At 37.1% G+C, this 25,744-nt stretch overlaps 1 protein-coding gene across 1 annotated transcript in view; it reads right to left on the reverse strand.

Moving 5' to 3' along the window:
- The window catches only part of LOC114466863 (contactin-3-like), an 81,319-nt gene that overhangs the window by 38,046 nt on the left and 17,529 nt on the right, over positions 1-25,744 (reverse strand). The window contains exons 8-13 of the mRNA XM_028452695.1: positions 21,916-22,052; positions 14,189-14,318; positions 13,579-13,729; positions 12,170-12,297; positions 6,241-6,410; positions 2,133-2,250 (exon numbers count right to left, since the gene is read on the reverse strand). Coding sequence (XP_028308496.1) covers positions 2,133-2,250; positions 6,241-6,410; positions 12,170-12,297; positions 13,579-13,729; positions 14,189-14,318; positions 21,916-22,052 — 834 coding nt within the window. The remainder of the gene's footprint in view (positions 1-2,132; positions 2,251-6,240; positions 6,411-12,169; positions 12,298-13,578; positions 13,730-14,188; positions 14,319-21,915; positions 22,053-25,744) is intronic.

The raw sequence follows: 25,744 nt of genomic DNA on the forward strand, positions 1-25,744 counted from the left end.
GTAAAGCTGGACGTGCACCCGCGGCGGCGTGTGTGGAGTCCAGCGGCTGCAATGCAGAGGATGTTGTGCGCGGGGATCCAAAAATGTCGCTCCGAAGTCCGGACTCACCGCTCCAATGAGCTTCTGTGTCTTTCTCTCCATGTTTTGACCGTAAAACTCTCATGTGGCGTTGATGGCAGGAGCATCGTGGCAGAAACAGCTGAACAGCATGGGTAATTTACACAGCGATGGCACAATATTCACAAATGAGAGTGTGAGTGACTACTCAGGAGTTCAGACCTGCTGGATGATGCTCAATAGATCATCTTCAAATGGTGCTGATCGGCTGATTGACAGACTCTGTTGCTGGATTAACTCAAATCAATGGCATCAACAGATCAATAGGACGGTTTCTGTCCAAATCTGCCTGTTTTAAGAGCACAGTTACAAGACCGAGCAGGGGACCCACATTAAAACAGGGTGAAAAAATATAAATTTTAGGTTAGGTTTTAAAGTTGTTGTTTTTTTTAAAAAAAATTTTTATTTGTTTATTTTGTTTTCTACATTATTAAATATTTGTGCAGCAGACAGAGGAGTCCACCAGCCTCCAATTGAATTTCTTCAAATTGTAATTTTGTGCTTCTGCACACTCACCTCTCCACGTTGAACGAGCAAAATGTTCATTTAAATAGGGCGGTCTCAACCACGTCTATACGCGCGCCTACTAGTGGCTCAATGTTAGTGAATTCCCCATAGCAGGTGAGCAAACACTGCCACCAAAGGAATTAGGGACGCACCTGGTTTACCACCCTTTATTTCAGATCTTAGTGAACTCGCCCCTTAGTTGTATGAAAGAACCAATGTGTGATTCACGAAACATTTGTATCTGACCAATCCCTGTGTACAAATGATCAGGTGTTGACAAATGCAGCAGCTGAATTCAATCGTCATTAACTTGTTACACCCTCCTGTATCGGAGGCCCCACCCACTGAGGTCAAACAAGAAAAGAGGCTTTTCCAAGATGAAACTCGGCATCCTCACATCTGAGGTGGAGCAAAAACAAAGACGTGCTTTTTGAACATGTGAAAACTGGAATTAAAGAAGCACATTCAAACGCTGTGTGGAAGAGGATCAGTAACTGAGCAGGTGACGTCTGCCCCCCTGTGTGCACAGTGAACAAATACACAACAGAGATCTTGGAGAGACACACATAGATTTGTTTATCAGCCTCAGCCCGCACGCTTTAGGAAAATGAATTAGCAATCAAAAAGCTTTAAAAAGCCTTAAAAATGACTAAATGTTTACCCTTGTCTGTGTTTATTATGCCAAAAGCCAATTTCACCTATAATTCATCACATTACTGATTACTGCCGAGCATTTGTAAAAGTTAAGGGAACTATTTACATTTAAAAGCATGAATGAGGTCCTATTTACTATTTACTGCTGTAATAGGAAATAGGACCTCATCTCCAATACAGCGCCTAACAGTGCATCCCGTGTGCGTGTGAGTGCACTGGGTGAACCTATCCACTTCTGCTCAGCATCAGTTTACCAGCAGGGTTATACGGTATTCCTTGAAAGGAAAACAAAAAAAGTGGTATCAGTAAAAAAGCATTATATTTTGTTTAATGAGTTTTAATAATCTGTTTAGATCTGTTCAGAATGTGTGTATGCTTATGCTTAAATGACACCTGAAGCTAGATGAATACTTTATTTTCAGCCTTACACAGATTTGGCTGCTGAACCGCAAATCCACACACTCAGATTTGCGTACACAAGGTCAGACCTGACGTGAGATCTGATTGTAGCGTACCATAACGTCGGAATTGATAAATACCGAAGCTTGCGTGAATATGGTCTCATGCTCTGATCTGAACGTATGAACAGTTGATAAATGAGGGCCATAGTTTGAGAACTAGACACATGAAACTCTCTCAATGCTGTTTCCTTCAGATTATACCCAACAACTCAATTTAGGTACAAAGAACCTACTGTGTTCAGTAGCGCTTACTCCCTAACATTAGGTTACATCTAAACCCACTCTACTGCTATATTGTTAATTTGTTTCTTTTCAAGGATTAGCTTTTAAATAATGCCGGCTGAAAGCTTTGCTTCAATTAGCGCCTGCGGAGAAGAGAAGATGCTTCCTTACCTTTCACGATCAATACAGCCACGGCCGACAGGCTCTCCACATCTGTGTCCACCACGCAGATATATTTGCCAGCATGGGAGAGCTGAATGCTCCTGATCATCAGATCTCCTGCCGTTCTCTAGCAAAGAGGAAGGAAAGCTTTATGTAGCATAAAAGATAACAGACCCAGAGACAGCTTATTAAAGAATGTAGTGAAGCATATGCAAAGGTGCAGTGAGCAGTGGCCCCCCAAAACGCTCACAGATCCTTTAGTTTATTCAGCTGTGACTGTGAGAGAGACTTGACAAAATTCCAGTGCTTTTATGAATGCATCAGGTCATAAAAGAGATGAGCGCAATGAAAAGCAGACCAGGGCGTAAATTCACAGACACATGCAAAACAATAAAAAAAATCAGTTCTTTGAAAGGAGTTTAGTCTTGTCCAAGGTCACAGCTATTTCCACTGTTAATTAAACTATTAACACCAAGTGTAACATCTTCTGCCCTATGTGGGATGAAAAAAAGGGACAACCATAAGCATGCGGGGGCAGGGGGGCATTGCCCCCTATAGTGGTCAATAGTTTTCATTATAGTTTACCCAAATTCATCTGAAAAACAATTCTTAATATAATGTACAACCGTTTTAAGTACCATAAAACAAAGTGACTTTACAAAATATCTACAGTATGAATTCATTTGTTGTTATTTAAAAAACAAAAGTTATTTTTTGGAGCTCGAGTCATATAACCATCGTCTTCTTCTGTTGGGCAATTCTTCCTGTAAATGGTGAAGCGACAGTGTGCCCAGCAGTTCATGTATGGCCTTTCAACAAAAATGAAGCAGAAAGCGGTCGCCAGCCTGTAACAGCATACGAGGTAGAAACCACATCCTGAACCACAGAAAGTGGGTTTAAACTGACGCTTATGAAGAGCCATAAAAAGGAAATAAAGAAATAATCACAAAATTTGAGCACAGGCAGTCCGTGGACATCAAGCCAGCCACACCATCAATCAACCAACAGCCCAGATTGGCTCCCTATCGGCCAAAGCATACGGGATGCACTACTTAAACCATGACAGCTGACTCATACATCCTCAGCAAGCATCTCACAACCCACCTCCTCCAGGTCAGTATGTATCCAACTCACTGGGTATCATTTTGTTGTCATTAACATGTTCTCTGCTTTGTTCCAGGGGCTTTCTGCTAACCACTCTACTTGCTTTAGCCTTTAGCTAGCCTAGGGCTCATGGAAAGTCAGGGAGGAGTGATCTCCCTACCTCCGGCTTTCCACGTAAACATGCGGAACGGGCAAGGAGGTTTCGGAACAGACCTATACCGCAAAATATTAGATTGCATGCACATCAATGTAAAGCGCTTGAAGCTGCTATATAAAATCCAAAGCATTATTATTGTAAATAAATAAATTATTTTGACTAAAGCGGCCCTGACTGAAGTAATAATTTACTCAGGAACGGTTGGGTGAAGAAATTGAATTCATTACTTTATTTCTTTCAAAACTTACTTAAAGCTGATATCGGAGTTTCTGAGTAATCTATGTTTATGTATCATTCTTTTGAAATGCAAAAAAATACCTAACTAGTCTTTTACTATGGTTTATTGCCGGTGGTCATTCATATACATTATGTATATAAGTCACTCCTTTGTCCAATAGACCCCTATACAAATGTAAGAAAGCGCTGACTTTGAAACTCAAGGGCGACCGTGGCTCAGGTGGTAGTGGGTCGTCTTCTGATCGAGAGGTTGGGGGTTCGATCCCAGTACCTGACTATGTGTCCAAGTGTCCTTGGGCAAGACACTGAACTCTAAGTTGCTCCCAGTGGTCGACTAGCACCTTGCATGGCAGTCCTGTCCCACTGGTGTGTGAATGTGAGAGTAAATGGGTGAATGAGCTGATATGTAAAGGGCTTTGAGACTGCTTCAGTGTGGTGATAAAGTGCTATATAAAATCAAGTCCATTTACCAAGTTACCCATTCCATTCCATTGTCAACTTATAAAGCTTCTACTAAAAAAAAAAAAGAAAAGTCCGGGTACAAAGTTTGTGGATAAACGTCAACAGAATTTATGTCTGAGCTGCTTTTCAAAGGTGGAGGGACTTGCTGCTTTTAAAAGGATTCTGAACGGACCAGGATTTGATGACATTTCTCATGGACAGGTAATAAACATGTGTTAATCAAAAGTTATGGCACTAACAATAAATGTGTAGTTTTTGCAGTTATGCGACTATTATGTTTTGAAATGCTCGTGCACAAATGTAGAGGCGTAGCTTCTGGTAGACTGGCAGAGGCAGGGGAGGAAGTAGAGCTGTTGAGGGCGGGACATCGAGACGTTCTCTCAGAAACTCCGGATAGCAGCTTTAAGTACAAGTAAAATTACTGAAAATTACTTGTACTTGTTGAATTTGTTTAATTCTATTCTTTCTTCTCGTCCCCCTCCCCGTCAAGAATCTCAAACTCCACCTATGACCGTAAGAAGCAAATGGTAGATTAGTGGTGAAATTGTTCTCCTGGCACTGGCAGAGAAAACATGGCAGCAGAGCCAATGTGTTTTAATTATGGAAATTAAATTCCCCCGAAGCAGCGAAGTTAAGTTGATAACTCCTTTGGACTTGGGGACATTCAAGCATTACACGAGGAAGGAGCCGCTTTTCAGATAAGAACATTGTCAGTCAAACGCAGACATGAAGAATGAAACACCTCACAGCGTGTGAGGATCTCCTCAAAGAGTTTTGTCATTTGGCTCTCTGCCATGCTTTGATTCCCTTTAAAAGAAAAAAAACCTCTAATAATGTGTTTCCTTGTCCTGCTTTGAGGAGCTGTGCATGCGGCGAGCCATGTCACAACAGAATTTGAAGAGAAATCCAGAGTATTGAAAAATAGATGACTACAGATGGCTGACCACGAGCTGGAGAAGTGCACTCAAGAAGAATGACGTGTCATCGTGGCTGAGCAGCTATAGTGCATTACCTACATGGTGAGGTTTTTGTTGCCAATGTATTGTGACACGGTGACTGCTGTGTTTCCACTGAATAGAAAACATGTGGATGTGTGCAGGCTTTTAAATGATCTAATAGCTCTTTTTCCAAATGCCAAAACATTCTCACTGAATGTTCTGCTTTCGAGCAGGTGCAGAGTTTGGGAAAAGTGTATAAGTGGTATCACACAAATCCAGTTTTCAACCTTGGGGTCGGGACTCCATGTGGGGTCGCCTGGAATTAAAATGGGGTCTCCTGAAATGTCTATTAATTGTTAAAAAAATGGGCAACACTAGTTGAAGTTGTATACTGTCATTAGCATGAATAAGGTGTCATGAAGGCTGCTATTGAGTGTTGCCCGTTATCCTAAACCAACCTAACCCCACTAGATCCCTCCACCTAACCAAAAAAATGCCAACATAGCTCCAAAGGTGTCATCATTTAGCAAACAACACTTAATGACAGCCTTCATGACACCTTATTCATGCTAATGACAGATAATGACAGCGTACAGTCAGCCTTATGTATAAAACTTCAAGCAAAGTCTTACCAAAAATGGGGTACAATTATATTTAAAACATTTTTTAATGATTTTTTTCTTTTCAAATACACATTACTGACAATAAATATCAAATAACTGTACCCTAAACTTTCTCAAATATAAAATCTAGTTGAAATAAAATGCTGTATTAACATCTTTGGTATTTGTAATAAACGTATTCTAAACAAATCAAATAATAAATAATAAAAATCAAAATGGGGTCACGACTAGCCCTGGGCAATATATCGAGATTCAAGATATATCAAGCCACACTACAGAACTCACTCACATGTATTAATTACTAATAATTAATGTGCATGTGTGACATTTTGCATCAGAAAATTGAACCCTGAATTGTCTTTCTAGTAAGACTTTATTGAGTTAAAAATATTGAGATATCACCATTTTGGGATATCAAGATATGAAATTTGGTCCCAACCCTAGTCACGACCCTAAAAAAGGTTGGGAACCTCGTCACTAATCCCTGAAACAAAATAGCACTAATAACACCACAGTGTTGAACCACACACTTTAGAAGAAAGGTGCAAAGAGCCTATTCACACAGTCCAGGATCAGGATTACTACAGGTCACTCACCCCGCCCACAAGCTCAAAATGTCCGTCTCCTCGAGTGATGAGTTGTCCGTTGAAAGCCCAGGAGAAGGAAACGTCGAGGACGGGGTCACTGGCGACCTGGCAGGGTAACACAATGCTCTCGCCCACAATGATCTCCATGTCCACAGGACCCTGGATTATTCTGGTAGGATCTGCCCCACAGTGAAAAAGAAAAAACGCCTTTATCAGAATGAGCTGTTTCTAAAAGAGATGGAGGAAATAGGACCTCATTCATGCTTTTAAATGTAAATAGTTCCTTAAACTTTTGCAAATGCACTGTAGCAGTCAGTAATGTATTGAATTAAATAGATTAAATTGGCTTAAGGCATAAAAAACATAGACAAGCAACAACATTTAGTTATTTTTCAGGCTTTTTTCAAGTGTTTCAATCATTAATTTTTTTTATGTGATATTTATTGCCTTAAGTGTGCGTACTGAGTAGGCTTGGGCAGTATCCTGTGGTATACAGTATTACCGTGACTAATTAAAAAATATGACGCAAGGCTCAGGGTGCGTTCACACCGAACACGACTGTGTGTGCGTGTGTGTGTGTGTCTGTCTGTCTACGGAGCCGAGTGACAGCGGCGAGGACTGATCGCTTCTTTTCTTTCTCACTCTGGCCGTATATTTATAGCACTTATCATTAACAGTGCCGCTTTTACGGTTTAAATTGTCAACTTACGGAGTTACTAAAGGATGAGCTCACTCAGAATGTAGTCTCATTCAAGGAGTTAAAGCTGCAGTTCGTAGAATACTCTCTCTGCTACATTTTTAAACCAAAACTGAATGTGAACCTCCCTTATTGGTATATTCTGAACGTTCTTGCAACTTTTTTCTCAATATAGACTAGTGACAAATGTATGGACTTTATCTTGTGTTATTGGAGATTTTTCTGGTGTTTAAGAGACTCTGACATGAATGTACGTATCACTGTAGTTATACTGTCCCAAACAGCTGCTGCTGTCGTCAGCTCCTCTCTGCCATAAGCACACACAGAGGGGGCTGTGATCCCTGCTGCTCTGAACTGACTGACAACCATCACTCCGCTTCCAGACTATAGAATTAATTCACCTTGAATAAGCTTCACTTGGTTTACAGGCGTCTGTTCTCACCCTCTCTCTCTGACACCTGTGTGTGTGTGTGTGTGTGTGTGTGTGTGTGTGTGTGTGTGTGTGTGGGGCGGACCCTGCGCAGTCACAGGGAAGTGCATTGCATTTTGACTGTATTGAAACTGATACCGTTGCTATTTTTATGACCTTGCGGTATATGGTGTAACCGGCCAAGCCTAGCACTGAGGCTGATATAAACATCCTATTTCCATGTGTGTCTCCAGGATCTCTGTTGTGAAGTTGTTTGCAGCGCACACAGGGGGGCAGACGTCACCTGCTCAGTAGCATTTAAATGCGCTTCCTTAATTCCAGTTTTCACACATTCAAAAAGCACATCTTTGTTTTGCTTCACCTCAGATGTGAGGATGCTGATTTTCATTTTAGAAAAAACGTAATTTCTTGTTTGACCTTAGTGGGAGGGGCCTCCGAAAAACCAAAGGGCGTAACAAGTTTATGAATCACACATTGTCGTACGAGCAAATGTGCACTCAAATTTGCACCCGTTTTCACGCAATGGTTTACAAATAAGGGCCTAAATGTGAAACTATTTAAATGACAGTGAATATATGACGTGCTAATTCTAGACTATAATGCTGTAAAGTTTGGTTATTATTTACCATTAACTTCTGCATAAAATCAGTCTCCTGCACTTTATATATTAGTAAACATCATATAAAAACAAACCGTAAACATCTCCAGCATCCACTGCATAGAAAAGTGAAAAATAGTTTTTTGTTTTTTTTAAATGTTCACTCTTTGCTTTGCTCTCGTCCCTTTTTTACGTCCCCTTTTATTTCTCCCCTCACTCATGTGTAACACAGTCCTTTTCATTTTATATCTTTTCTTTTTATTTCACCTAATAAAGTCTAGCTCGCCCTTCCTTAGGGACGGTCACAGCTATGCAGTATAATAAATGCAACATATTTATTAAGTAATTTTGGTAAGAATAAGAGAAAAAATTGCTACACATACATAGACTACATATAGAAGTATTAACCTATTATAACAAATGCAAACAAGGCAAAAAATAAAATAAAAATAATGCTAATAATCAAAAAGGGTGTTTCGATGGTCCTTTAAATTAACCAATAAAGGCTCTGTTCATGAGACGGATGACAAAGTAATACTGTAATATGTAACAATAGTGTCTTGTGGATTGTTTGGTCCAGGATTTTTCAACTTTTGGGTCGTGACCCCATGTGGGGTCACCTAGAATTAAAATTGGGTTGATAATATATAAAATAACAATTACTGATTAAAATCATATTTTTAGATTTTTTTTTCTTTCACACATCACATACAATATCAAACAACTGTATTTCATACTTAACCTTTAAAATATAAACCTAGTTCAATTAAAATTTGACACTATAACAAAACTAATTCTAGAAAAAAATGTCTCTGGGATCGCCAGAAAAATGGGGTCACGACTTGAAAAAGGTTGGGAACCTCTGGTTTAGTCGGTCTGAGCTATAATAGCGACAGCCTTTACCTAAAACATCATGTAGTTACATAGTACATTTTCTTTTTTTTTTTATTAAAGTGTTTTTTTGTGACTATTAAAGAGGTGTTTTTCTGCTCTATCTTATTTATTTATTTTAATGTGACCAACTAGTATGGAACGTTAACTTTTCTAAATGTTACACAAATTGGCTTTCGGAGGAAATTCCAAATGAAGCGGAACACTTCTTTAACACTACTCTATGCCCATTGGCCAAAAAAAGGAGTTATCTGAGAAAACAAACAGATCAGTTTAAAGTTTAAAATATGGATGGTGTCATATCTCCCAAACAGAGTGAGAACTTTTATAATCATTATCGGGGCCTTGAAAAATGCTGTCTACGCCCACATTTATAGAGATGAAATGATAACACAACTGAGCACAGCATGTGATGGAGTTTACAAAGTTAAAAGACGGAGCTTCACATCGGATTCTCAAGACAAGAAGCATTAAATAGAAAACAGTATTTTCATTCCTTAACAGCAACAATTTACTCTGACTGACTTCAGGCCCTATAGCATGCTCAACTTTCATACACAGATACAATTGTAGCCTTTCGTCCATGCTCTGTATTATTCCCATCAGAATGTGTGAAAGTATTCAGCAATAGATATGGATCAAAAGGCTCAGCAGCATTATTAAACCGTGGAAGGAATGTGATGCAGTTTCTGAGTAATAGTCTTCCTGAGATACAAAGAGGAGAAACATTGGTAGAAGCAACAACAATGTCTTCAACAGTGTTTTCTTCTTTTTGTTTCCATATTGTCAGATTAGTCCCTTCTCTGTGGAAGACCATTTCCACCATAAAAAACCCCTAAAAATGAGGAAAAGGGAAATAATAATGATACAAAATATTCTTAAGTCTTAATTATGAGATACTAAGCCATAATTATTAGATGGTGAGTCACAATAATTAGATACTAAGTCATAAAAATGAGATAAGCCATAATTGTGATACTAAGTAATAATTATGAGATACAAAGTCATAATAATGAGATGCTAAGTCATAATAATTAGATGCTAAGCCATATATGTGAGATACCAAATCATAATTATGAGATACTAAGTCATAATATTGAGAAACTAAGTCATGATAATGAGATGCTAAGTCATAATAATTAGATACTAAGCCATAATTTTGAGATACTAAGTCATAATAATGAGATGCAAAGTCATAATCAGAAATCAGAAATGTTTTTAATGGCCATGTACAGTTTTAAGGACAGTACAAGGAATTTGTCTTGGTAGTTGGTGCACAAAACAAACAAAAATGAAAAATAAAAAAAACAAAGAACAACCCAGCAACAATAATAGTAATGATAAATATAAAGGATGATGGATAAATAAAGGATAGATAGAGAATAAAGGATAATAGGACACACACATATATATATATATATACAGTGCAGCAGATAATGTCATCATGGAGGTGGTGATCGGGTGGGGGGCGGGGGGGGATACTAAGCCATAATTGTGAGCTACTAAGTCATAATTATGAGATACTAAGTTATAATGCAATACGAAATCATAATTATGATATACTATCTCATCATTTTGAGATAGTAAGTCATGATGAGATGCTAAGTCATAATAATTAGATACTAAGCCATAATTTTGAGATACTAAGTCATAATAATGGGATGCTAAGTCATAATAATGAGATACTAAGCCATAACTGTGAGATACTAAGTCATAATAATTAGATACTAATCCATAATTATGAGATGCTAAGTCATAATAATTAGATACTAAGCCATAATTGTGAGATACTAAGCCATAATTATGAGATACTAAGTCATAATTATGAGATATTAAGTTATAATAATGAGATACTAAGTCATTAATGAGACGCTGTCATAATAATAATACTAACCTATAATTGTGAGATTCTGAGTCATGATTGTGAGATACTAAGTCATAACTATGAGATGCTAAGTCATAATAATTAGATGCTAAGTCATAATAATGAGATACTAAGCCATTATTATAAGATACTAAGTCATAATAATGAGATACCATCTTATCTCAAAAGGGCTTCCATTCTCAGTAGATGTAGTGCATAAGAAATATGACACTGGAAGAAATAATAAAAAACTATAACTTGAGATCTATTTGTTTTCATAAGTAAAGAGTTCTTAAATGAGCCCTTACATTTATTATGTGGAGAAATAAAGGACACATTTGAAAATCGTTGCAAAGGCAGAGCTGAGTTTACTCAAGCTAATTTTTTCCATTTATTCAGTAACAACAAAACCCAATTCCAACTGTAATATCTGCCAGTGAAATGGCAGTCGGATAATTAACGCAAATTGTACCGCCCTATATGCCAGGAGATGAGAGGTCGTGTTGATTTTCCCATAAGCACAATCAAAAGACTGATGTGATTCTATCACCAGCGCAGTAAATCCAGTCTACATTACGGAAATAATACATTATAAAGTGGAAGCTGCCGGCGGTGGAGAAACAAAGTGCTCCTGAAATCCCGACATTAATTAATTACACACACTGAGAAGCAGGTAAACATCATGTAAGAGCGTCAAAGATAAAAAAAAAAAAAAAAAACTACAAGGAAATTACATGTGAATTGTCTCTTTTCAATTATTAAGCTAGTGATAATTGATGAATGGGTCATTAATTCAAGGCACTGGCTGAACTACGACAATAGAATATATATATATATATATATATATATATATATATATATATATATATATTGATTGGGAGGAAACTGTCCTTGGTATTTACACGATATCAGCTGGCACATTAGTAGAAGAAGAAAAATAAATTTGGAGGATCTTCAGCTATTACTGCTGTGAAAAAACCCATTCTCCACTAAGCAGAACGTCTTAGCACCACCTCACTAATGCTTTCATTGCCTCCACTCAGGGCACTTTCATTTGTTGTGGTAAACCGGTTACTTCAGCTGCTTTAAAAGAAAACAGCGATCAAGTATTTTTCCACCTTCTAAGTGCATTATTGCGGTCTCTGCAAAAAGCAGTCAACAAAAACAACTCAATAAAATCAGAGAACACAAAAGACCAAAGCCTGGTGATGTGATATTACCAAAGTGAAAGCCCTTTTTAAGAAAGTAAACTGTTTTTTTAATAGGGGCAAAAAACTTCCGAAAGTTTTGGACTTGCAGCTGCAGCAAAAAACCTGAAGTTTGTTTATGTCTTCTACTCCGTCGTTATTGACCCAAGTCCTTGGGTGCAGTAGCTGTCTCTTGTGTTAATCTATACTGAGCAATAAATTCTGCTCACTAAGTGTAGCACACCCTTATTCAACTGGAAGCCTGGCTTACCGGTAACGAGGAGTCTTCCTGTTGTACTTGACATGCCGAATCTGTTCCTAGCGAAGCATGTGTAGCTGCCTGCATCCGACTTGCTTACGTTGGCAAGCTTTAGCGTTCCATCTGGGGAGAGCGTGATCCTTTAGGAGCAGATAAACACAGACACTGGGTCACAATGTGACATTACAGGGAGAAAAAAAAAGATCATTTCATCATCAGATAAACACAGGTTTAGGGATGTTGTCAATGTTCTGCATAATCAAAGACAGCTTGTACTAAGCAGTGCATAGATGTGGATTAAATTGATTAAACCAAAGAAAGCTTGTCATATTTTCTATACAATACTTTAATCTGCGCTTATGTCAATACACAAGGATTCAGCCAGTAAGCTTGGCACTTATACGTTGAGGTTTTGTTTATTCAGGCAAGTTTTTTTCAGAAAATATTCAGTCTTCCTCAGAGGTGATTGCTTTGATGTATCCCGAAGAGTTCTCTCATAAGGAAAGCATCAACGCATCTTTCATGTGCTTTTATGAGTGGAATTTGTCGCCGCCCCCTCACCCAAATAAATAAATAAATAAATACAAATAAAGTAAAAAAAAAAAAAAAAAAAAAAAAAAGCCTATACACAGTATTTACACATTATTATTTATTTTAAATATCAAAACAAAACAATGCAATTCTGCGACATAAACCATTGACAAAAATACAACCTATTTTAAAAAATTTGAATAATACACGACAATACATTATAACAACTACAGGTTTAGTGCAAATGTCCTGAGGGAACAACAACAACAACAACAACAATGGTGCAAAATACAAAAGCAATGCAAAGCAGTGCAAAACAATCAAAAGTAAAAGTAAAGTACAAAAGTTTCAGTGCAAGGAAATGTCTACTTTCCTGTGTGGTTTTAATAGTCAGTAACAAAAATCTTAAAATCAAAAAACACAATGTGCAAACAACACAATACATTTATATAGAATATAACAAAAATGACTACATATGCAAAAAAGGCAATGTAATATAACGTAATGTAAGAAAATTAAATAAAATAGCATAAATATGGGAAGAAGGTCAGCAGGTATAGTAATAGATTTTTAATATCATTTAATTAAAAGAAAACGTAAAATTATTGTAAATTGTGTGTTTCAAATGTATTATACCTTTTTAAATTAATATTATTATTTGTATTATCATTCAATCAGAAGGTGTTTTGATGCTTTCCTTATAAAATAGCTCGTAGGGATACATCAAAGCAATCACCTCTGAGGAAGACTGGCAGATGACAGTTGAAACATGTCAGGAGATAAAAAAAAAAAAATTCTGAAGAAAACTTAAATAAAATAAATAAATTAAAAATCAACAAATATTTTAAAAAAGATAAAAATGAACTTGCTGGGATTAGCTTGGAACGTACCTGTCACTGGTGTGGATAGGCAGGTTTCCCTTTTTCCACAAAATGCTGGCAATGGGATAGGCCTGGGGTTTACACTCTAAAGTCACTGTTGTTCCTGCTTTGGCTTTGAGCAAAGCTCTGAGGACGTTCCCTGTGAAGTCTGGAGGAGAGGCTGATGGGAAACAGTGAACTGACTTGAGTTGAAGACGTATCCACAGGCATTCAAAACAAACATCAGTTTGATCATCAAAAGTCATCAAATCTCGCAGTAATGGCGAGAGATGTTTCAGACAGTCACCGTGTGAGTCAAATAGACACTGTGTGTGGGTTTCTGTACGTGTGTGTGTGTGTGTGTGTGTGAGAGAGAGAGAAGATACAACCCAACTCAAAAATATAAAATTCAGAGTTTAAATGGAAATCTGCTTATCACACCATCTCCGCCACAGCCTCAAAGGGAGCGATAATATGCAAAAAAAACTATATTTAAATGTGGTTGACCCCACATAACCGTCCCCAGTGACCCCATTATCCTCTAATCCTGGCAACCTTTAAGAATGACGGTACGATGACCTTTAAGATGCTGTGCCAACAATGATTTGAGGATTTAAGAGAGAGATAAATGCCATCCTACCTAGAACCATCAGTTCCGCAGCAAAGTATATGACGCCGTGTTTATTCTCCGCCACACACTGGTACATGGCAGCATCAGCAAGTGTCAGCACCGACACTGTCAGGACGCCGTCCTCCACATTGATCCTGTCCTGTGAAAAGAAAAAAAAAAAATCAAAGAAGGCAATTAGTGGTGAAGACTAGTGCCAGCTTTGTGAAGTAGACCAAACAGCAACACACACACAAATGTGTTGCTGTCAGTGAGTCCAGATCCAATCAGTGCTGTTTGGTTACATCATTTTTCATTATGTAATTCTGTACTTTTGTAGCTAAATTTGGGATGAATGACTTTTATATTTATGGAAACGTGCTTTCTGATTGCTTTTTCTCATAGCTTTTACAAAAACCAAGGCCTTGTTTACGCAACAACATTTTGCTCCTGTTTCCGTTTTTTTGTTTCCAAAAAGTTGGGCATTCACATGGAAACGTTTTCAAAATGATCTGTTTACACGAGACCCCGGGAAATATAAAAAAACAATGTAGTATACATGCCATGCCAACAGATGGCGGTGTAGTTTTGCAATTAACCAAAATAAGCACATGCACATAGACACTTCCTCCAAAATGATAAAATGATTATTACAGCGCTTTATCCCGAGTAGTCCCAAAGCACTTTACATATCAGCTCATTCACACAACAATGAGACAGAGCTGCAATGCAATGCGCCAGTCGACCACTGGTAGCAACTTAGGGTTGAGTGTCTTGCCCAAGGACACTTCAACACATAGTCAGGTACTAGGATCAAACCCACAACCTCTCAATCAGAAGACGACCCTCTACCACCAGAGCCATGTTTGACGAATTAAGAGTAGAGTTTGGTGCGTTTCCACTGGTGGTATCGGCTCTATTCTCTTTTTTCCCGTTTCCACTAGGAAAAAGTACCTCCTCCATAGTACCTGGTGCTGCTTTTTTTAGTACCTCCTTTGTTGAGGTCCCCAAAAAAGCAGCCCTGGTCTGAAAATATGACGTAGCCAGAAAGCAGACACTGATTTTGTCTGAGAATCTTTACAGCGTAGAGTCATCAACTCATGCACAAAGAGGAAGCATTTGGCCACCATTGATTTTTGTTGGCGATCTTGCAAAAAAGTGCAATCCGTGGAGTGTGGCAGTTTTGCATGTCTCGTTGGTGTGCAATGGAAACGCTCTAGAAAAACAGTGTCGTCTCCCGAAAGCAAGGATTGCAGAGCCGTGTAGCGCCGACAGCGCCAAAGGAAACGCACCATTAGATCGGACCTACAAAGTTCACTCGAATCCGTCCGAATTAGTGATGCACCAAAATTGTGCAATGTTGGAATGGCAGTGCTAAATAAATATTTTCATATTTTTGATTGATTTATTCTTAGACGCAATATTATTCATTTATACAACTGCAATGTTTAAACTTTAGTGAGGTTGGTACAAATTCAGAGCCATAAATGCGATGTGACTAATAATTTGCAGCATTACTTTTTTCGGTGTCTCAGTTTTCAGCCTTGGTTTTCTCATTTTTGGTTTTGGCCAAGAATTTTCATTTTGGTGCATCCCTAATCTGAACCCTAATGAAGCCAATCTTTCTTTAAGCCTATTGCTGCCCGACACTATTCAAATCTGTGCCCGGCGCGCACATGTAACACACACACAGCTCAGAAAGCTGCTCTCTACATGTGATACACACAGCTCTGCAATTTTTTACATCATTTATTCATGTGCCAGAAAACAGTCATCCACTCACATCCTCAGTATCCATTTGTGAGTCTTTCTTGCGCTAATCCAACCACATCACCTGACCGTTCATTCACCGCGTAGCGTCCGAGCTGAGTCCAATCAGAGTCCATGTTAAAAAGATAGAAATGAAGCCCTACCCTGGGTTTGGGCAAATACTGTATATAAAGCTCTATGTAGGACTGTAGCACTGGGATTGTCATCACAATCTGGTGCAGGTAGGGTTGGGCGACATCGACCAAAACTCATATCTCTATATTTTTCCTCAAAAAGGCAATATACAATATAAGTCTTGATAATTTTAATTCAAATTCAGTCTTAAAATACAGACAATTCAGGGTAAAATTTTCTGATACAAAATGCCACACAGGCACATTTATTGACAAACACCTGCACACTATGTTCCACTTTTGTTTTTTTCTCCACTAAGGGACAGCATGTGTGAGTGAGTTTTGCAGTGCGGCTTGTTTAGTTGTAGATCTGTGTTAGGACACAATCAGAAACCCATCTAACTGTGCTTTGCATGCTGAAAGCAGTGATTCCTAAAACTATATTTTAATACAAAATAAGGTATAAATATCTATATAAGCCATGTAATTTTCTAAATCGCCAAAATAGAACACTCGATATATCTTGAATCTAGATATATTGCCCAGCCCTAGGTGCAGGCATGAAATAAGTCTCCGCTGATCCTTTTTTACTTTAAACCATCTAAGAAGAATTCTTCCAGAGCAAACGTTATTTCTAAACTGTGGTGGACTACATTGGATGTCCAACTTGTTCTTGTTACCATTCACAACAAGGTGCCTTCCTTTGCTTTTCCAAACAACTTCCACCTGCTTCCAGGGGAATCCCAAGGCAATTTCAGACTCGCCAAGAGATATAAGATAGGGGTCAATCCCAATGGCTCCCCCTTGGGAGAACATGACGGAAACCCCTTAATAGGTAGAACTCCATTCTCACCAGGTGCCTGACCTTCCCGCCCCTCTGAGTTTTCCCACCCTGTCATAAATTGCCTTCTGCTCTTTGAACCAACATCAGCAGTGAATGGTTTGAGAACTCTCACAATCTATGCTTTTGTACTCTAAACACATTGATACTTAAAGCCTTGATTATGAGTGTTGCTCCTGGAGCGGTTAAGACACGCCCAGTCAATCGCTGACAACAGCCTACAGCGCTGCACACAGCTGTAGTGTGCACACCACCTACGAACACTCACACACATACACACACCCACCCCTGCAGATACTATAGCACACATGGGCGAACAGCCCCTGTTCTCCAGCTGTGCACCCCTGGAAAACTAACTAACGCACACACACACATACCACACACAGCGACACGGGGTCGCTTAGTACAGGCATAGTTGGGATCCATTATAATTGTAATCATGTAATTGATAATTAATTACAAGTAAGGCATAATACTAATTTTAATTGTAGAGGAAAAGATCTCTTACTGTGCTAATTGTGATTTAGTTCAGATGATTGACTTTGTAATTGGAAATTCTTTAAAAACGTTACAATTTAATTAAACAAACACATTTAAAATATGTTTCAGATCAAGTTTTTCCACTACCTTTCTGTTCTCTTGAAGATCATTTTACTACCATTTAAAAAAAACTAAAAAATTGAAATCTAGGGGTATACTGACACAAAAAAAGGCCCAGAAGCCCACATTAAACATATCAAAATCTATATTATCATTGATAAAGACTAATAAGATAACCAAGAGATAAAAAACACTTTTAATAATAGATCATATTTTGTAGTTTTTTGGCCCTTGGACCTTGAGTTTGACACATGTATCCCAAAGCCTAGCATGTGTTGGGGTCTGGTTCTGGGAACCAGAAACCACAAAACGAGGGCAGACAAGACCATTTTTTATTTTAAGCCACTTTTAAAGAAAGAACTAGGTTTGCATTGACCATTATTTGCAAAAGAGATGAAAAATATCTACTTCACTTTTTAAAGCATACAGGTGTCGACTTTTCCAAAGCTGTTGGTGATTATAAATGTGATTTCTATAAAGTTTGAACAATAACATGAAAGTTCTTAACATGTTTTGAGATTTAAATCATGTAAACCCAGAGAAAATCTGCAGTTTATCTTAAACTAAATGAATGATTTTTACCAGCACATGGGCAAAAGAATGATATTTTCAAAAGAAATAAATTACAGTATGGAGCATTAAAAGTTCTAATCTGAAACTGAATAAGACTTGAAGCTCAGAACATATCAGCAGTTTGCTTTGTCATCGCACAAAAGCAATTGTTTTGATATTTGGGGGAATTCTGATTAGGGATGGGAATTGATTAGAATTTAACGATTCTGATTCCATTATCGATACTGCTTATCGATTCGATTTATTATATTATCTTTGTGTCTTTAATTTCCTGCAGGGATATCAGCTGTCTTTTAATCCACCAGGTACAGATTGTTTTCACTGGCTAATAATATATACAAAAGCGCTATTTAAAATTAATGAATTATTATTATTACAACATATGACACATTTTGGCTACAAACATTTGAGAATATTTACAGTGCTCCTTTTGAACTCGAACAACTTGATCCAAAACTAATTCAGACATAAAACAAATAATTCTTCTGTAAAAAATAACATATTAACCAAAAGTACAGCTGAACTTATTGTTATGTATTTAAACGGTAAAGCTTTAGTTTAGCCTTTGTTTACATTTCTATAAATGGACCTTCAGAGACGCCGTCCCCGTTGTTACACGTGACATCATCAGCCATGTGTGTGAACGTGTGAATGAGCAAACTAAAGAAAACGATCAGTATCAGTCCGTCTCCCGTGTCTGATTAATTGTTATGAGAACATACAGTAAACTGGTGACGAGGTGTGTGTTCATGTGTTCAAGAAAAATCCGTGCAAGAAGCAACTTTAGCGCAAGTGTACAGAACCCGGAAGTGACTAGCGTAGCAACAGAGATGCTACAAACACAGCACGGAGGACAACGCTGCTGTGGGTGGAGGAGGTGGATTCAATGCGGTGGACAGCAAACAACAATATGGTGGAAGGAGCTTCACTTGGTGCTAGCATAAACACAATATACAGGACCCGGAGGAGTTTATCGTTATGTATTTGCGACGTAAGAGGAACCGATAGGCGGAATTGAAATACAAGCAAACAAACCATTCCTAGGAATTGAATTACTGGGAACCTGTTCTCAGAAAGAATCGTTTTTTGATTCCCATCCCTAATTCTGATGCGTATTTTTCCTGATAAATATTGTGATTCATTTTAGTGCAAAAGTAGAATGAAGGCATCTCGTTTCTCGAATAATTCAATCCTTAAAATATGTCCGTCCCATAATGAATTTATCAGCCAACATTATTAGAGCTTCTCTTTCCTGCAATGCCAAAGCAATTACTTTGCGTGGTGATCAGTCACTTTTTTTTCTTGTTTTTTTTTTCTAAGTGGGCGTACAGGCGGGTTTTTAGGGCCTGCTGATGAATGGGTGGCACACAGGAGCGCTAACTCTATTGGTTACATCATGATTTGTGACTAAGGCAGACTGTCATAGCTTTACATTCAATCAACCTATCTTGTGTTTTCCAGATCGCAGCTTTTGTGACAAGGTAATGACTGCTTTATATCAAAAATGATTTAAATCGGGTTATTCTTTTAGTTTTACTGAGTCCGTGAGTCTGTGATTTATTGTTTTCTCCTCCTTATGACGAACTGCTGACCTGTCCATGGTGTACCATGCCTTCCAAACAACAGTAAACTGGGATGGACTCCAGCACTCTGCAACTCAGCACAGATTAGGCAGGTTTGGAAGATTGATGTACGTTTGTTTCTTTTAGATACACTTGTCAGTTTTTGGCGCTTTCTTCTGTTCTTTCTCTTTCACGTTTTAACTTGTGTCTTTTTGCCAATTTTAGCACTTTTCCCCAACTTTCATTAGTCTCTTTTCCTCTATCTTAGTAGCTTGTTTAGTGCTCCATGTCTATGTCAGTTTGACTCATCTTTTGTCCAAATCAGGTGTCCTGACTAAAGTGCAACATAGAAAATGTATTTGGGGTTGCCAAATATTAAAATAAAGATCCCAATAGGTCTATATATTTTTTTTGCTTTATTTAAAAAAAAGAAAAAAAAAAAAAATCACAAATAAATACCTGTGGTGTTCTGCCTTTAGGAAAGATGTGTTTCACAAGTAATTTAAAACAGGCTTTATAAATCTTTGATATTCAGACTGCCTTCGTGACTTTTTCTGTCCTTCAAAAATGATTTGATATTATGTTTGGATCCATGGAGGTCATATTTCTGTTTGAGATTCTTTTCTTGAATCCTTGAGCTGATGAAATGCAATATCCTTTTCAATATATATATATATATATATATATATATATATATATATATATATATATATATATATATAAAATAAAGAATGACATAAAAAAAAAAGCGTTATTTTAATATCAATATGACACTGGTCCTATTTTCAGCCTCAATCAAACGAAGCATTATCCAAATTGTTCCTCATTGTGCTCTGTGTGTACTGCAATCTGCAATCGCTCTCTCTCTTGAAGACGTACTCTAGGAAAAGGTTTACAATCAATGGGGTTTTGGAACAGCTCTTTCACAGTAAAAGTGACAATGAAAGACGTACAGGATACGTTAACTCTAAAACAGAAAGTTTAACCTGATGGTGGCGCTGCAGGAAAGGTCATTAATGTTGTCAGTAACTTTGAGACGATTTGGATGAAAACTATTTAAGATAAATTAATTCTAATTTAAAAGTTTGGCCTGATGATGGCACGAGAGAACAGACCAAAACTATTTTGTTGATCCCAGGGGAAAAATGTGTTAATCTGTAATATTTGAGGATAATAGAAAGGTTAAACATGTACCACGGTAAAGATGAATAAAGAGACCGTTATATTTGTATCTCATCACCACCACACCTCGGTACAATGTTTTTACTCTCCTCCAGGGTCGGGGTCAATTATACTTGTAATTGGTAATTAATTACAATTATGACGTAATTATAATTGTAGTTGTAATTAAAAAAAGCTGTCTTTGAAATCGTAATTGATTGTAATTAAATTCAGATAACTGACTTTGTAATTGTAATTGGCATGAACATTCTATAAAAAAAACATCATTTACAATGTAATCAAACAAAACTGGGGAACCATGTTACAGTTCTATGGCTAACACATATGTAGTTAATAATTAATAAAATAAAGTTTATCTATGAGTTCCCTTTTGGATAATTTTACTATTTAAAAAATAAAAAATGTAAAAGAATTTAAATACTGACAGAATAAAGGCTCAGACGCCGACACCAAAAATATCAAAACCATTATTGTCATGGATGAGAAAGCCAAGAAAAACCAATTTGGTCAAAACCGACCCAATATCATAAGAGATGCTAACAGAAAGCTAACACAGGGTTAACTTTTATGGGCTTTTTTTTATAAATGGCTCTATAGTTGTGATTAATTGCAATTCATTTTTTATTTAATGCATTAATTGAGAATGTAATTGTAGTTGATTTCAGGGGGGAAATAATAATTGTAATTATATAAAAAAAATGCTGGTTAACAGAATCGTAACTGCGTTGTAATTGAATCAGAATCAAAATTCAGAAAATTCTTTATTAAACCCCGAGGGGTAATTAGAACGGCAAAGAGCGGCATATTAAAAAAACACCACTAATAATAATAATAAAGATAATAATTATACACACAGAAAAAAAGGAGCAAAACTACACAAAAATAATGTGCAAAAATATTAAAAATAATAATACTGAATACAAATAAATAAAGTTGTGGTAAAAAAAATGAAGTATGGATAATTGAAGACATTAAAAATGTAATTGTTTAAATTGCACTTGGAGAAACAGTGGCGTGTTTGGTGCTCGGCTCTCCAAAATGCACGGATGAACCCAAAGCTGAAGATTTAGCCTTTAAAATCAAACTCCCGTCAGTGGGAAAATAAAGGCAGTTTATTACCTCGGAGAGAAGCTGTTGGCCGTTCCTCAGCCACGTGTAGGAGGGCTTGGGCTTTCCGTTGGCTCGACACTCCCAGTAAAGTCTCTCCTCTATGGCCAAGGCTGTGTCCTTCATGGTCTGAATCCACTGAGGCTTAGCTAAGGACACAGAAATATTCCCCGGTGAAAAATCTGACAAGAACCTCGAGGGCACATTTTGATGAAACAGCATTATCTCATTAAATATGCCAAAGCTGAATTAGTTCAAAGGACACGAATTTAGACAGGCTGCTTATAATGGTGGCAGTGGTTTGTCTCAAAGAGGCTAAAGGAGAGGATTTAATAAGAATAGTGTCAGATGTGTCACTTCAGCGTGCCAGCAGTCTGCGCCACCTCAAGATTAACATTTACTGCTGAAAAGCACTCCGACGTAAACCTTCCCCCCAAACATGTCACCTTAATTATGCATGTGCATATCACACTAATCACAGTTTCTCTTACATATTTACCGCTTTCTTAGTCGATTTCATACCTCCAGTGCTCGGCTCATAAAAGGCACAACTCAGGAATTGTATATTCTGTCACTTCCAAATTCAAGTGTCATTTTTCCCTCTTTCACAGTTTCACACATGGCTCATTTGGTTGTTGATGCAAGCTGCCAGCCCAAAGTGTAATAATAGAGGCAGTAAAATAAAAACCAACAGAGCTTAATATTGTCTTAACCGGTCGCTGTGTAAATGAAATAAGTCATTGAATCTTTAATCATCATATCTCCAAAATTTTACATTGTAAAAAGGTTCATTTCCGGCTATTAAATGGATAACTAACTGTTCAACTAAATATAATGTCTGCAATTTGAGGTTTTTTAATGGATATTAATTTAAACAAGGAATATCAAACACTCACAGTCTAAGAAGAACATCTTTGTAGATAGATAGATAAATAGATAAATACATGGATGGACAGATAGATAAATAGCTAGATAGATGGATAGATAGACAGATGGATATTATCTTATTATTATTATTGTATTTTTATTTAATTTCATTATTATTATTATTATTATTATTACTATTATTATTATTATTATCTTGTTATATTATTTAGTTTGCACATATTAGTCTAACTACTCTTTATATTTATGTTTATACTTCTTTTTTTTATTTATTTTTCTTTTTTCTTGTTGATTGTTATTATTTAATGTTTACACTATCAGAGAGAGCACAGTTCACCAAGACAAATTCCTCGTGTGTATTAAATACATTACTTGGTCAATAAAGTTGATTCTGATTCTGATAGATAGACAGATAAATAGATAAATAGACAGATAAATATATAGATAGATGGATGGACAGATAGATGGATCGACAGACAGACAGACCGATCGATCAACAAACAAACAGATCGAACGACAAACAGACAGATTGACAGACCGACAGATAGATACATGGATGGACAGCTAGATCGATCAATCGATAGATACATGGATAGATAGACAGATACATGGATGGACAGATAGATAGACAGATAAATAGCTAGATAGATGGATAGACAGACAGACAGATAGATAGATAGATGGACAGATGGATAGATCGATAGATAGAAGGCTTTGCACAATCAGGACTTTTAGGCAGATCACCAATCAGTTTAAAAAAACGATCACCAATCCGATCATATGAATACTGGTTGGTGTTTCTTATTTTTTATTTTATTTTTTTAAATAAAAAACTGCACATCTCAGAGTGGCCTTTTATTGTGGCCACCCTGAGGCACACCTGTGCAATAACCATGCTGTCTAATCGGCATTTTGCTATGCCACACCTGGTGATGGATGGATTATCTCTGCAAAGGAGAAGTGCTCACTAACGCAGATTTAGACACATTTGTGAACAATAGGTCTTTTGTGTCTATACAAAATGTTTTAGAACTTTGAGTTTAGCTCATGAAAAATGGGAGCAAAAACAAAAGTGTTGCATTTATATTTTTGTTCAGTGTATATACTGAACTGACTGTCAGTCTCTAACATGGCCAGCACAAATTTATCTGGGATCTTGTGTTTAACGGCCCTGCTCTAAGCCTTTCATGCAACTCAATGGTCTTTCTGCAACAGTCACACAGCACATTAAGAGAAAACCTGAATAAAGTGAATAAAAGAGTTTTTTTTTTTTTTTTTTTTACCGCAGTGAATCTTTGAAATTACAATATGGTTTATGTGTTTGAAAGTTTCAGCAAAAAGATTCAAAACATGACAAGGCTCCTTTATATTTAAAATCTGTGTTTGAAGTATGTCGTTGAAAAAATTTTCATTTCTTGGATGAAGCCAAAAAACGTTTGTAGCTGAAAAATGTGCTAAACACTCCTGATCGTCGAAAATGAAAAGATATCGAGTGAAAACAGGTTTGTCTTTGAGGTTTTACTTCAATTTCTTGCAAGAAAAGAGAAGAGAGAAAATTCACAATTAGTTACAATTTGGTAAAATGCCCAATCCCTCCTTTGGATTTTATATGCAATAGATATTAGAAAATGTTCACAAAGGAGAGGAGTAAGCATCTGATTAACGGTTCGTAATTCTTGTTACCAAATGTGATAAGTTAATAGTTTGTTGTTTGCAGCCCACTCTGCATTTCTTTCTCCTTGTGTAGTTTTAACACCAAATGTTGGAGGCATCTCTGGGTCTGGTTCTGCTGGATGTTTGTTTTTTGTTCTTCTCATGCTATGAGACTGTTATTATCACCTCTCTTAATTCTGCTTACTTGGGTTTTTTTCTTGGCAATGTTATTCCACTGATAAAATGTTATCAGCACCTTCTGCTTCAACCAGAGGTTATAGAACAGAGGTGCCTATGCCCGGTACTGTACTACAGAGCCCCAATCCAGCCTGTTTTTGATGTCTTCCTGCTCCGACACAACTGAATCCAATGATCGTGGGCCTTGCATCATCAATAACAAGTTATCCTGTACAATCAGGTGTGGTGGAACATAGTAGGATCTAAACCATGCAGGATAGGGGGTCTCCAGGGTCTGGTTTTTCAAAAGTTATCAGCTCGGATTCCGAACGGATCAAATCGTGAAAATGGGTTTTTCAAAAGAAAAATAGATCACATAATCTAATCTTGGTTTCAATCCGGATCAAACCTTTAGTTTGGGTTTCTCACAGCTTTTTTAGTAGGTTTGGGATCAATTTGATCAAATAAACCTGGATTAGAGGTTGATATATATATATATATATATTATACCATTACCAGCCCTCTCTAAGGAAGGGTAAGAAACACTTTATTATAGAAAAAGGAAAGGGTGGGGAAGAGTTGATTATTTTAAAGTGAGATGTGATGTTGTTGTTGTGCATATGGTGACAAGTGTGAAGCTTAGGTATAATGGTGTGGCTGTGAACAGAGGAAAGGTGTGAGCTGTTATACCTAAAACAGGTATTTAGTTTAAACCGATTGCTTGCACATTGTATATTGTTGTTGTGCTTTACGCGTCCTGTACTTTTTGTTTTACTGGGTTGTGTACGGGTATATGTAAAGTTCAATAAATGTTAAGAGTTCTATTGGTTTATTTAATATAATTTCTAATATATGCATTTATATCATATGAGTTTTTCAATTGTCTTTCATAATCAATGTGCTTTTAAAAAAAAAAAAAAAAAAAGTGTATCGGCCTCAAATATAGGCTTCCAAAATCGGCTATAGATATCGGCCATCGGTTGATTTTTATTTTTTATTTAAAACGGTATCGGCATCGGTCTTCCCATATTTACATAAATCCCATATTGGTCGACCTCTTATCTGGATTAAACTGATCCCATCAGAAGGGTGGATTTAGCATGGATTTTAGGCCCACAATGTAATT

Source organism: Gouania willdenowi, chromosome 7 (assembly GCF_900634775.1).
Source record: "Gouania willdenowi chromosome 7, fGouWil2.1, whole genome shotgun sequence".
NCBI classification, from domain to species: domain Eukaryota; kingdom Metazoa; phylum Chordata; class Actinopteri; order Blenniiformes; family Gobiesocidae; genus Gouania; species Gouania willdenowi.